The sequence below is a fragment of the Chamaea fasciata genome, unplaced genomic scaffold (assembly GCF_029207755.1).
Source record: "Chamaea fasciata isolate MVZ Bird 193981 ecotype frontalis unplaced genomic scaffold, bChaFas1.0.hap1 SCAF_18, whole genome shotgun sequence".
NCBI classification, from domain to species: Eukaryota; Metazoa; Chordata; class Aves; order Passeriformes; family Sylviidae; genus Chamaea; species Chamaea fasciata.
In genome coordinates, this window is record NW_027094103.1 from 1,851,726 (window position 1) to 1,865,476 (window position 13,751).

The following is a 13,751-nucleotide window of genomic DNA, read 5'->3' on the forward strand; positions in this document are numbered from 1 at the left end:
GCGGAGCCCCGAGCGCAGAGCGGGGCTGTACCCTGGCTGGAAGCCGCTGTTCCACGCTCCCCTGGCACTTGGGCTGCTCCCAAAGCCACCTTTGTCCCCACGGCGTCAGCCGAGGCTTTGGGGTGAGTTTGGTGTGACTCGGTGCCGTGCCCGGGCGTCAGGGTGACGGTCACCTCGTGCGGGGGCTGCGGGAGCGGGGTCAGGAGAATCAGAGCCTGGCAGGGAGAAGGAGGCTGCTCCCCTGATTCCCAAAGAGCCTGGGAAAGAGGGGGAAAACCCACTGTGAGAGCGGGGTGGGGATGGGGAAGGGATGGAGGGCTGGGAGGGAAGGAAAGGGGCAGAACCTGTCTGGTAGAAGCAAATTCCTCCTTTCCTCCATTCTCCCCAAAACTGGAACCTTCCCTGTCCTGCTCTGCTGCCCGAGCCCCGTGAGGTGGCACAGCCCATCCCGGGGTCCTGATCCAGTGTCATTTGCAGGAAGTAACCTGACAATTAGGGTGTTAATTAGCCCTTGAGGATGTGACTCGGTGGCATTTAACCCTTTGCAAGCTGCTGCTGCTGCTCTGCAGGCCCGAGTCACAGGGGTTCAACCCATCGGTCTGGGTTTCGGTTCTCTGATTGTTTTATTCCTCATTCGCTGCTAAAAAGCCCAGCCTGGGCTCAGCAGCATTCCCGACGTGAGGATCAACGTGCCCAAGGGGCGCTGGTGGCACTGCCCTGCTCCTCTGATCGCTGTTTGTCCCAGCTGGAGGAGCTCCCGGCAGAGGGGGGCTGAGGGTGCAAATGCCGCCCCGAGTATGGGGAGAGAGAAGATTGTTCTCCTTGCCGTGTCAGTGCCTCCAGCAGAACAAGCGCCCTCTGTTCTCTGCCCAAAACTCAGCTTTTAAAAAAGAAAAAGAAGGTGCTGGCTCGCTGCAAAGTGTCAGGGCACAGTCCTGGAGAGAAACGTTCTCCGGAGCATCTGAGGAGCGCGAGGGGAGCGCGGGGAGGCTTCGGGAGCAGAAGTGACGGCAGCCAAGCGTGGCCGTGTGCGAACAAGGGTCCCATCAGGAGTCGATGGGATGTGACTCCCCGAGCCCCGCGAGGGCCGTTCGCAGCCGTGCCCCGCCGCGCGGGGCTCCCCCGAGGGCAGGACGAGCTCCGTGCGTGTTCTCCGGGCGGTGGTTTCCCTCCGCAGAAGCAGCTGGTGCGGGAGCAGTTCGGAGCAGCATGGCAGGGCTGCGCTCGGGGGAGTGCGAGCGTCGCCTCCTTCTCCCCGTGCCAGGCTGGAAATATGGGGAGAGGAGGAGCTGAGCCGTGATCCCTGCAGCCAGCCTTAAGAGCGGTTGCCTTTGGAAGTGTTTTCCTAACTCAGGGGAAGGGGAGCCGAGCGGCCTCGTCTGTTCCCTCGTTGTGCCCGTGGCTGCTGCTCCTGCTCCAGAAGGCTCCTCGGAGCGGCAGCACCTACGGACACAGGTTTCCTCCCGGGCAGGGATGCCCGTCCCCTGTCTGGTTCTCACCCATCAGCTTGTTGGATGCTCTGGAAAACCCATGGAGACGGGATCGTGAGCCGGCAGGAGTCACTCCCCGCGTGTGAGCCCTGCAGGGTGGGCAGAGCGGGCGGTGTCCGAGCCCGGCTGCCCGGCACTGCCCGTGCCCGGCGGGCCCTGCCAGGGCTCCCCGCTCCCCCCGCTCCTCCGCGGCCCCCGCCGAACAGATGGTGCCGATTTTCGCAGGGGGAGGTGGAGGAAACAAAGCCCGGAGCGCTGCGAGGCTGCAGCCTGGCTCCCAAACGCAGCCCGGGGGGGGTGACATCTGTGGGGACGGGGCGCCTGTGGCGTGCCGAGCCCCGTGCTGAGCAGGCACTTGCGCCTGCCCTGCCTCACTTATCTCCCTCCTTTGTTGGTTTTCCCCCTCCTTTCCAGATAAAGAAGCCCGCGCACCGTCGGCGGGGATGCCGGTGAAGCGAGCGGGCTGCCTCCCCCTGTCTGCCCGGCGCAGGACCAGCGGCTGACTGGAAGCTGGAATGTTTCCCACTCCACGCCATGCCCAGCCCTGCCCGCCCTGCTCCTAGCCTGGCTTCCCAGGGGTGACACTCCCGCTTTTCTCCTGTCCGGAGAGCAGCGGCACCGAGCATGCCGCAGAAAGCCCCTCTGCAGCCGAAGCCCAGGGGAGTTTTCCAGTGAGTCCAGCTCCTCAAAAGCCACAGTTGCCCCTTCCCACCCGGCCGCTGGGAAGTGCCTCGGACGGCGAATTTCCCCGCGCCCAGCGGGTGTTGAGGTCCCGGAGCACGGGCTGCAGGAGGGGGCTGCCATGGAAGAGAATGTGTTCAGCGTGCAGCAGATCCAGCCCAACGTCATCTCGGTGAGGCTCTTCAAGCGCAAGGTGGGCGGCCTCGGCTTCCTGGTGAAGGAGCGCGTCAGCAAACCGCCCGTCATCATCTCCGACCTGATCCGGGGCGGGGCTGCCGAGCAGAGTGGCCTCATCCAGGCTGGGGACATCATTCTGGCCGTCAATGGCAGGCCCCTGGTGGACATGAGCTATGAGACGGCGCTGGAGATCCTGAGAAGCATCGCCTCCGAGACCTACGTGGTCCTCATCCTGCGCGGCCCTGAGGGCTTCACCACCCACCTGGAGACCACCTTCACCGGCGACGGGACGCCCAAAACCGTCCGTGTCACCAGACCCCTGTGCCCGGCTCCCAAGGCGGTTGACTTGTCCAACCCAAGCGTTCCCAGCAAAGAGCAGCCGGCAGCCATGGGATCCCTGTGGAGCAGGGAGATGGGGAAGGAGCCCATGGTCCACGTTAACGGCGTCGTTCCCGGCAGCAAAGGGCCGGATGCCGGGAAGGGCAAGGACGGGGCTGGTGCTCACTCCTGTCTCAACGGCGGCGTGGAGGACAATGAGCTGCTCAAAGAAATCGAGCCCGTCCTGGACCTGCTGAAGAGCAGCAGTAAGGACAGCGATGGAGATGCGCCCTCCAAGGTAGAGACACGGGATATAGAAGTCCAGGTGGACTGGTAGGTCCCTAAATACATTTTTTACCTTTGGTGGAACGTGCTGGTTTTGGCTCCCCGTGGTGTCGGTGAGCGCCTCTCCACAGCTGGCTGCTGACTGGCACAGCAGGGTGGAGATGGAGAGGAAGGGATGGGAAAAAAGGGGGAAGCAGTCAGTGAGGGGAAGATAAAAAACTGGGAGAAGGTTGTGGAAGAAAGATGTAAGTGTGGGAAATTGGGGAGATCAGGGATAATGTCTCATGAAAAGCTGAGCTCTGTGATGTGGTGGATCATGGGCTGGGCTGGGCTGGGATAAACTTCTGCTCCATGTTCTCAATTCCATTTGTTTAAAGTTGAAGCAAAATCCCGTGCCTCAATTTCCCCACCTGCCAGATAAGGTCCGTGGTATTCCTGTCTTCGTGGTCCTGCTTTAGGGCTCTCCAGTTGAAATCTGCTTTAACTGTGGGAGAGGGGGCAGGAAGGTGGGACCAGCAGGGCACGGTGCTTCCCAGGAGAAAGGAGTTTCCAAACCTTTTGGGAGATGGGAGGAGAGCCCCAGTCCTGCTCCATCTGAAGCCCAGACAGGGCAAGGGCAGTGGCACCAGCCTGGTGGGAAGGGGGGAGATGTTTTCTATCGAGAGCTGGGAACGGCCAATCCTTGTAGAAATGCCAGCGTGGCTCTGCCCCTGCTCCTTCTGGAGCCAGATCACAATTTCAGGACTTGCGTGCATGGGTGGGGACATGGAAAATGCTTGTCCCACGTCCCTTTGAGGAGGGGGAATTGGGGCAGCTCCCGATTTTCCTCAGCATTTCCCTGAGCTGCAGCGCATCGCTCCCGAGCTGGAGCAGCTCCCCAGGGCCATTTCTGCTTTACAAAGCTGTTGTTTGTAGCCGGGTCTTTTCAGCGCCAACTCCCTCTCCTCCTGACCGTTCATTAACACTGATGGGTTGCCTTTTCCTGTTGCTTTTCCCCAAGTCCCCAAACACATTTTAGCAGTGTCAAGTGCTGCAGCAGGTTGTGGCTGCCCTCGCTTATTGACTGGCTGGAAAAGCCCCGAGGGTTTGCTGGAGCTGCAGGTCTGTGGCTCAGCCACGCAAAGATCTGTAATTTCAAGTTCTCTGTAATTTCAGGTTCTCTCGCTGTAGACGCTTCTTAGGAAAAAAGGAAAACATTGTGCTCGTTTTTCTCTATCAGAAACAAGAGGAGAGAGCCACAGCAGGGTCCCCCCCGTGGGCTCCCAGCCAAGGCTGAGCTCCCGCTCGCTCCCATCCCAATCCCACCCACACCCCCTGTGTTTTCCACCTTCCTTGTTTTATTTTCAGTTGTTTTCATACCGTTCTTGCTCTCCCAATTTATTCCTGTTTCCCGTGGAGGACACGGTGCTCTAAGCTTGTTAGGGTGCTCACACTGAGTCAGAGGGAAAAAAATATCTGCTGGGCTCGGTGCCGGTGTCTGGGTGTCCTTCCTGCCATCCCCTCCCCACCACAGGTACTCTTCAGGTCTTGTTCATTTGGGAATTGCTGGGATTTGGAAAATTTGGAAATCTGCTGTGCAATGGGAAATGATTGAACCCCCCCATCCCCCTTCCCCCCCGAGCTTGGGACGCTCTCCAAAAACCTGTCTGGACTGTGCATGCTTTAATCCAGCGCCAGCCCATCCTGGGAGAGCCTGGTTTAAGAGCTGAGACATTGAAAGGGTCATGACGGGATCCACAAAATGTGCAGGGGGCTTCAAAATCCCCTCTGGAACCTGGGGGTTGCAGCCCAGGGGACACAATCCCAAACTCCGGGATTGTACAAGGTGCAGCCTTCAAACCCTGTCCCCATCCCACCGGCTGCAGGATCTCCCCTAAGGAAATTCTGCTCCAGCCGTGGGGAGGGATGAAAAACGTGGTTTTGCTTTGTGGAGTCTCTTCTATTCAGAGATGAGACAGAAATGCTTTGATTTCACTTTGATTTCACTTAAACTGAAGGATACTGAAGCAGCAAAGCGGGGACTTCACCAAAATATCTATTTTATTTTTTTCAGTATCGTAATGAAAAAAATAAATCTTTCTAATCTCTATAGCTTGGGGATGAAAACCCACAAATTCTCCTGCTCGATGAAAAGCCGCAGCCTGGCTCTTGTGGAAGGACTCTGTGTGAGGGAGAAGACCCAGGCTGGAGCAGAGCTGTGGGAAGGAGATTTACTGCAGGGAGAAGCTGTCAGGAGCTGCCGTGCGGGGCAAAGGGCATTTCTGTGGGATCAGGCTGCGGATGATTCATCTCCTCGCCTCGGGCTCACACAGAGTCGGGGCATCCTGAAGGTCTCCTGCACTCCAAGTTTTCTTGGATGGCAGGAGAAGTGCAGAAAGGTCAGGGAATAATGGGGAGCGGATGACTGGGGAGAGTGTTGGTCCGTGCCAAGGAAATGCCAAAAAAAAACCGGCAGCGAGCCTCATCAGATGGATGCAGCTCCCGGGCATCGGCTGTGACTTCTCCAGGCAGGAATAGTGCAGGAATTGAGCTCTACCCACACCCAGGAGGGTGCAAAACCTGGCTCAAGGTTGAGCTGGACACCTCCAGCCTGGGCTGTTTGGCTGTTGATCCAGCTGGAGATGGTGGGGTTGGGATGAATCCTGTTCTGTCTCCTCTCTGCCTGGTGCTGCCCTTCCCAGCCTGTGGCCCTTTGCCGGAGCTGATCCAGCTCACAGAGCTGTGACGGCGTTCCTGGGGCAGGCAGGAATGGCGCAAGGCTGAGCTTGTCCACAGGGAGCCAGAAACTTCTGGCTCAAGACGGGCTTTGGCAAAAACAATTCAAACTACACCTGATGCTTTGGGCTTCCAGCTCCTCTCTCCAGTGTTGCTTCCAAGGAAAACTGGGAGGGAGCCTACAAGAAAGATGAAGAGGGACTTTTTATAGGAGCATGGAAGGACGGGATAAGGAGAATGGATTCAAACTGTCAGAGGGCAGGGTTAGATGGGAAATTGGGCAGGAATTGTTCCTGGGAGGGTGCTGAGGCCCTGGCACAGGGTGCCCAGAGCAGCTGTGGCTGCCCCTGGATCCCTGGCAGTGTCCAAGGCTGGGTTGGACACTCGGGCTTGGAGCAGCCTGGGACAGTGGGAGGTGTCCCTCCCCAAGGGACTGGATGTTCTTTAAGGTCTCTTCCAATCCGTCCTGCGGCTGATTGATTGATCCCAAGTTTGCTTTGGAGACACAATGAGTTCCTCTCCGTCCCCAGCACCCATGGTCTGCATTCCCCCAGGGAATTCTCCTTGCTGGCTTTCCCTCCCAACGTGTGGCCCCGGAGCGTGTCCATGGAGTGGCCGTGCCCACGGCCGCTCCTGGGCTCAGGTCGTCTGCGATGGGAAAAGGGAGCACAGACATGGACCTCAAGGTATGATGAGAGCTGGCATTTCTGCCATGAGGCTCACCGTGGGCTAGGAAGCAAAAATAGAGTTTGATTCACTCCCTGCCAGCCAACCCAGGTCTGTTTTTCCCTCAGAGCTCTGGGGAGATTGTCAGGTCCCATCTTCCCTTCTTCTTCCTCCCCCCTCCCCACTGGGTTGCCAGGGTTTATTTTCCTTCCCAGGTCTCTTCCATGACATGAGCAGCATGATGGAAACATGGCAGTTTCAGTCCAAACAGCAGCCCCGAGAGGGAGAAGAATGCTGAGAGCAGGAATTCAGCTCGGGAAAGGTTTCAAGGTTTCAGGCTCCATCTTGCCTTGGAACAAACCCCATAATTTTGCGGTTCAGAGAAAGTTCTCTTCCTCCCACCTTCCTCAGGACCGCCAAAATCTCTTTGTGTTGCTCAAAACAGTTCATTTGCATTTCTGATCTGTCTTCATTCTTCTGCACTTGGACACAAAACTTTCAAACCTTCGGAAAGGTGAAGGTTCCCTGGAATTACCACGCTTGTGCCTTTCGGGAAATGGATGCAGGGAGCTCTGGCAGGGAATAACCTTCCCCTTTGCCCTTGGCCGGGGCTTCTACCTCATCGCTCTACCCCATCACTGATCCAGAGAGGCATTTCCTGCCTGGAAAACACATATTCCACCCAAATATATCCCATAGTCCATCCAAATATATCCCGTATTCCCCCCAAATACATCAGACCACTCCCAGAGTCGCCCTTTTCTCACCCTGCCTTCTGTTCTGCCTCTCGCATCCCACGGGCTGGGCCAGCCCTTCTCCTTGTGTGTGATCCCAGCAGACAATCCCGTGGCCCAGGGGTGATCCCGAAGGAGATCCAGGTGTGATTCCCAGCACACCTGAGCTGTGCTTTCCCTCTGGAGAGGCTGGAATCCTCCAGGTGCTCACTGGGAGTGGCTGGGAAGGGACGGCAGCAGCCACTGCAGCTCGGTGCTGGTTGAATTTTGAGCTGTGCTGGTGGGACTTTGGGATTGTTTGGATCTGCTCCCAGGTCTTTATGTGTCAGCGCCTCCACAAAGGCATTTTCCAGCCTCATATTTCACAGACTCCCTGAGGCTGCAGCTTGCTCGGCTCATTAGTCCCTGATCCCAGCGCTGGGCACATTCCTGACTTTCTGAGCCCGCAGGATCTTCTCCAGATCATTCCACAGGTTCTTCCCGAGGCTTTTGTGCTCTTCCTTCTGTGCTGACCCACATCCCCTTTCCCGTTTGTTCCGTGCTTGGATCACCCTGTTCCCACCCTGGGCACAGGGTCCCTGCTGCCTCTCCAGGGAGCACATCCCAGCTTTTGGCGTTATTCCTTCTTCCAAATTCCTGCTTCCTTCCTGAGCTCTGCTCATCCCCTGCGCCCTGCAAATCCCTTCTCCTGCCCCATCCCTCTCCCTCTGCTGTTGTCCCGACCTCGCTGAACCCTCCAGCCTGCAGCCAGCACTGTTTTCCAACTGCCCCAGGGAACTTTCATTTCTGAGGATGCCATGCCCTCTGGAATGTGGTTTTCCCCTCTGGAATGTGGTTTTCCCCTCTGGAATGTGGTTTTCCATGGGACAAAACAAAGGTGAGGCAAGAGCTGCTTATCCCAGCCCCAGGCACCCGGAAGGAGGAGCACTGCAAGTGCAGCCATTCCCCGGGAAAAATCAGGGAATGAGGTAAGAAGGAGGAATTCCTTTCCCTGTATGAGGTGTGAGCTTCCCAAGCAGGCTCAGGTTTTCCAGGGGAAGCTTGGAAGGGAGAAACTTGTCCCTGGTCACAGCACAGGGTGGTGGTGTCAGTGTCACCAGAGCTGTCACCGGAGGTGTGGGCACTGCCATCCTTCTCATCCATCCAGACTGGGCTGGCAGCAGCCAGGGCTATCTCTGCTCCCTGCCTGGGAAGTCAGAGAGATCCTTCTGCCAAGGAAATTCAAAGGAGCCGAGTGACAAACCGACAAACTTCCCTTTTGCTCTTTTTTTCCCCCCTCTTTAATTTCTTTTTGGAAAAGCTTTGGAGAAATTTCTGAAAGGGCTGTCTCAGCAACTTCCCTTCTGCTTCATCACTCGGAGCACTGCAACATCATCAAATTAGTCAAAAGAAAACAGTGGTGCCTCTCATTTCTCCAAGCAGCCAGATGCTCTTTCCAAGGGGAGGCAGCATCCCAGGCTCTGCCTGGCACCAGTGGGGGAGGGCAGGATTCCTCTTTCCTTTTTAAAGTCTCAAATTTGGCTTTCAGAACAGGAAGAAGCCTCTCAAACAGGGGTTTGGGTCTCTGGATCTGAGAGATCTGGCTAAGAGTGTGTAATGGATCTGGGAGTGGTCAGAGAGGGATGCCCGGATCCTGGATCTGGCTTTTGGGAGAGTTCATCTAATCAGTGGCCTCCATCTTCAGCACTGCTTCCAGTTTCCCAAAGACATCGGAGTGGGGATAGAAAAAATCAAATGGAATGGTCTGGGTTGGAAAAGACCTTAAAGCTCATCCTGTTCCACCCCTGCCATGGGCAGGCACACCTCCCACTATCCCAGGCTGCTCCAAGCCCTGTCCAACCTGGCCTGGAGTTCTCCAAAGAAGAGGAGGCAGCTCCTCTCTCCCAAGGCAGATCCCTGGGGATGTCCAGCCTGGCTCCTGGAGGGAGCTGTGCCCTCCCCAGTGCCCTCTGAATGGCCCTGTGGGCTCTCCTGTTGATAAAATCCTTTTGGAAACCTTATCCAGGGGGTGAGCTTGGTGTTGTGGCTGTGAGTGACACCCTCACAGGGATGTGCCAGGTCACCCTGTGCCTCTGGGGGCTGGAGCAGCCACGGCAAGAGAGGAAAATAACTCATCCCAAAAATCCTGTTCCTGTCCCAGCTCGCAAACAAGGCCCTTACAAGCAAGGGGCAGGAAATCTTTGTAAAATGAAGCAATTGATGGGTTTTTATTTTTATTCCCCCATCTGTGCTCGGACTGGGGTGAGGCTCTGGCTGCTCTGAATGGCCTTTTCTCTCCCTGCCTCTCTCCAGAAAGACAGAGCCGGATCCTTCTGGGCAGCCTCATCCGGGGGAGGCTGTGCTGGCTCAGGGCAGCCCCTGGCCAGGCACAGCACCAGCAACACCCCCAGGTCACCCTGGTGCCTTTGTCACAGCCACGCTTGGCTGGGCTTTTCCAGCAGAGCTTTTTCCAGCGGGGCCAGCCCCTCACTGCTCGTGCAGCCATAAATCCGTCGGGAACAGCAGCGCCAATCCCGCTCCTGCCACACCTGCAGACGTGCCAGGGCTGTGGAGAATCCAGGTAATCCCCACCTGGATGTCCCTGTCCCTCAGGATGGGACACCCCGCTGAGAGGTGCTGCTCCAGGCCAAGGAATGCGAGCGATTCCAGCAGGAGCTGTAAACCCCAAACCACCCAAATTAACGCCCAGTTTAATTCGGCATCTGGGATTTCTCCAGCTGCCAACGTTTATGGCTCTGCTGCTGTGCACACAATGCAATCCCACATTTCCAAGGCCTCCAGCTGCTGCTGCTGACGGATGGATCCCTCCCCAAGCTTCCCTCGTGCTGGCAGTGGCCCTGCAGACCCTTCTGTGGGAGCAGCAGGTACCAGCATCCTTCTGGAGGTGCCTGTGGGATCTCGGGCTAATCCCAAACTTCTCCTGCGGGCCCCGTGGATTTCCAGGGGGTTCCCTGTGCTAAGTCCCAACTTCCTGGAGAGCCAAAGGATGTCTCTCCCGATGGATTCAGTGCTTCTGTCTCAATTTTGGGCCCAAAGCTGTGAGGAGCAGCAGCTGGGGCTGGGCAGCTGCTGGAGGTGACTTCAGGAGCTCGGTGGCCCCGTGCTGACCTGGCTCCTTGTGCCCTGGCACGGTGGGATCAGGGCAGGAGGGCAGGGATGTGCAGCCCTGGGAATGAGAGTTCTCTGGAGATTTAACAGCTGGGGCTGGCTGGGAGGGGAGAGCCAGATCGGCTGCAGCTTCATCCTGCTAATTCCCTGCCTTGCTGCTGGGGATTACTGGGATGGAGGGAGGCTGGGCAGGAGACCCTGAGCTTGCCCTTTGGGTTGGGCACAGCGGGGTTGTGTCCCTGCCCCCGGGATCCCTGTGGATCCGGGGGTCTGTGTGGATCCCCACCGCCTGCAGCGGAGATTGGGATCTGTTGCCTTTGGCTGAGGTGCTGCGGGCGGGGTTTCTTGTGTTTCATCTGATCGAAAACCCTTCCACATCCTCCCAGCAGCCAGGTCACCGGGGAGCAGCTCTCACAGCCTGGAGGGGCACAGAAATCCCAGGAAAAACGGCCCCTAGGCACCTGTGCCTCCTCACTTGCACCAAGGTGGCCACTTTCCAACGTTTGGAAGGTGGCCAGAGCCCAGGGAAATGTTTTGACAGCTGAGCATGGCTCTGTGAAAGCAGAAAAATGACAGAAAAAGCACAGGGAGGTGCTCCTTAAATGAAGTCTTTTCCTTAAGCTAAAGGAGTTCAAGGACTGTGAAACCGAATTTATTTGTATTTATTTGTCTGCCTGCAATTGAATCCAGAGCATCCTGTTGGTGTGATTGATGCCTTGAGTGCAAGTGTCCTGCTTCGGTCAGTGGCCGAGCCCTGCCACCGCTAATGAGAACTCTCATTATCGATTCAGTGGCATCTGGAAGACTTTTAAGGACTGACAGCAGGAGCAAAACAATTCCAGAGGGCATTTCTTCGGTGTCTGTGCCCATCCTGACCCGTGGCCCTGCTCAGCCAGTGCAGGGAGCCCCTTCCCTCGGCAGGGCTGGTGACACAGGTGCCACCTCCTGCCTGTCTGAATGTCACATCCCCTAAATCCTGTTTGCCTTTTCCTTGGCGAGGCCTCACGTGGCAGAGCTTTTGCATTCAGCTGCTCAGGTGGCATTTCAGAGCCTCTCCCACAGCCCGGGATGTGTGTGGTGCAGTGAGTTACACCTGAGTTACCCCTGACTTACACCTGAGTTACTCCGGTGTCACCAGCGCTGGGATGTCCTCGGTCCCCAGCCTTCCCCTCATCCCCAGCAGTTCCAGGGGCAAATCCATCAGTTTGCTTGACTGAAATCGCTTCCACTCCCAGCATCTGGAAAGGTCAGGAAGAGGAGACAGAGCTCCTGGGAGCCTCCTGTTTCTTCTGGGTTTGTTCTTTTTTCGTCTTCCCTGCTCATAAACACCGAGCTCCTCTGCAAACTCCTGCCACCAGCTTTTCCAGCCTCCTTTCCCCATCTCCCTGCTTGTTTTCCCAGGGTTCCAGCTCGGCTTTTTGGGGTGGAGAGGCTCTGCTGCAGAGCCAGTGTGGGGACAGGGCCCAGGCGTGGCTCTGAGGTGGAATTTCCGTTGTGTTTGGGTTGTCCTCACCTCGCTGATTCATGGCCTTGGCCCAGGCTCAGCCTTTCCTTCCTTCCCCCGGGGCAGCAGCCAAGTGTTGGCTCCTGTGGGAAGCAGCTGGAGCAGGAGCTGTGGTCCAGCACCCAGGGACCCCAATGATCCTTAACCCTTCAGTTTCAGGGAAGGGGAGAACAACCCCCAGAAAGCTTTGCCAGCTCGGATGGAGAACGATCGTGTCCCGGGGGACCTGTGGGGGAAGAGCAACGTCCCTGTGGTCCTGAACAACCCCTACTCTGAAGCAGAGCAGGTAAGAGGCCATGGCTGGGGCTGCTTTGGGTGGGAAAACCAAAATTCCTAGGATTTGTGGGAATGTGGCCCATCCTGGTGGGTTCTCACAGCGCAAAGAACCTGCAGGGACGAGGTGTGTTTGATCCCAGAAGCTGGAGGGGATGGATCCCAGAGCCTGTTTGGGCCAGGAGCTGAAGTTGCTGTGGTTCAGGCAGGGAATGGAGGTCACTGGAGAATGATGCTCTGCATCCAGGGGCTGACGTGGGATGGGAGCCCAGCCAGGGACCAGGACGCTGAGGCTCCCTGGGGAATGTGATCCCTTCTGGTGGCACAAGGCCAGGCTGCATCATTAAAGTCCTTTGGATTCATCTGATGGTAATTCAATAGAGCACTTCAGATAATGCCTTCCACGGTGCCTTTTCATCTCCTCACACTTCACAGCCATAAATTCTCAGGCTTCCTTGCCAAAAGGAGATTAACTCCACGTTTGTAGCAAAGCCAGAGACGTCAGGCAGACCCTGCCAGGCCACCAAGATCACCTCGGGGTGAACATGACGTGTGTGAGCTCTGCCAGTGCTGGGGCAAAAGGGTCTCCCCTGATGGGATTATCCAGGGCAGGACCTGGGGACCAGACTGGAGATCACCTCCCTGCCCTGGGCTGGGACATCTTCCACCATCCCAGGCTGCTCCAAGCCCCAGTGTCCAGCCTGACCTTGGACACTGCCAGGGATCCAGGGGCAGCCACAGCTGCTCTGGGCACCCTGTGCCAGGGCCTCCCCACCCTCCCAGGGAACAATTCCTGCCCAATATCCCCTCCATCCCTGCCCTCTGGCAGTGGGAAGCCATTCCCTGTGTCCTGTCCCTCCAGCCCTTGTCCCCAGTCCCTCTCCAGCTCTCCTGGAGCCCCTTTAGGCCCTGGCAGGGGCTCTGAGCTCTCCCTGGAGCCTTCTGTTCTCCAGGTGAGCACCCCCAGCTCTCCCAGCCTGGCTCCAGAGCAGAGGGGCTCCAGCCCTGGGAGCATCTCTGTGACCTCCTCTGGGCTGGCTCCAGCAGCTCCAGGTCCCTCCTGTGCTGGGACCCAGGGCTGGCTGCATTTCTCCTGGGAATCCTGCATGGAATGATGTTCCCATTACAGCGTCAGGGACGTGTGGGGGACACACGAGCCCCTCTGTGCCCCACACAGGGCACTGGGACGGCCCTGCCCAGGCTGCAGGGCTGTCACCAGCCTGGCTGGGTGCTGAGGTGCAGCTGGGATCCATTCCCACCCTCCCTGCCCTCAGGACACTGGCCAGGTGTCCCAGCAGCACGGCCACCTCGGGGTGGTGCCACCCCAGACGGGCACAGGGCAGGGGCAGCACCCCCGGGGTGGCCCTGGGCAGCCCATGGATAATATCCAGCACATGGATAAGGCGCTGTGGCAGGAATCCTGAGCCCAGGGACAGCTCAGTGCTGCTCTCCCTGTGCCCCAGCTCTGCAGAGACTCCGGGTTCCTGCTCCTTTGCTAAGCCCCGTGCGTGTCCGTGTCTGTTACTATAAGCACTTTATAACCTTCTGTGTGCAGAGCTTAATTTCTCCCTGTGCTGGGGCTGCCAAAACCGCCAGTCTTAAGCCGCTATTAAACTCTTTATTTTTTTTTTAATTTTTTTTTTTTCGCTGGATGCACAGCTCTCTTTTTATCCTTCTTATCCCTGAATCCTTACGCCTGCTTTTCTGGAAGCGCTGTGGCTTTTCCCCCAGCCGTTCCCCGGGGCTGTGTGCAGTCAAGGCAGCTGAACTTCTTTCAAGCAGCAATAAATACTATTAACA

The 13,751-nt window shown here is 57.4% G+C and overlaps 1 protein-coding gene across 2 annotated transcripts in view; it reads left to right on the top strand.

Moving 5' to 3' along the window:
* The first annotated feature begins 2,078 nt into the window (after nucleotides 1-2,078).
* Nucleotides 2,079-13,751, top strand: part of NOS1 (nitric oxide synthase 1) — a 49,165-nt gene continuing 37,492 nt past the window's right edge. The window contains exons 1-2 of one of the 2 annotated variants that reach the window (XM_066199368.1): nucleotides 2,079-2,999; nucleotides 11,832-11,964. In XM_066199368.1, coding sequence (XP_066055465.1) covers nucleotides 2,293-2,999; nucleotides 11,832-11,964 — 840 coding nt within the window. In that variant the 5' untranslated portion in view covers nucleotides 2,079-2,292. The remainder of the gene's footprint in view (nucleotides 3,000-11,831; nucleotides 11,965-13,751) is intronic. The other variant, XM_066199369.1, reaches the window with a different exon arrangement.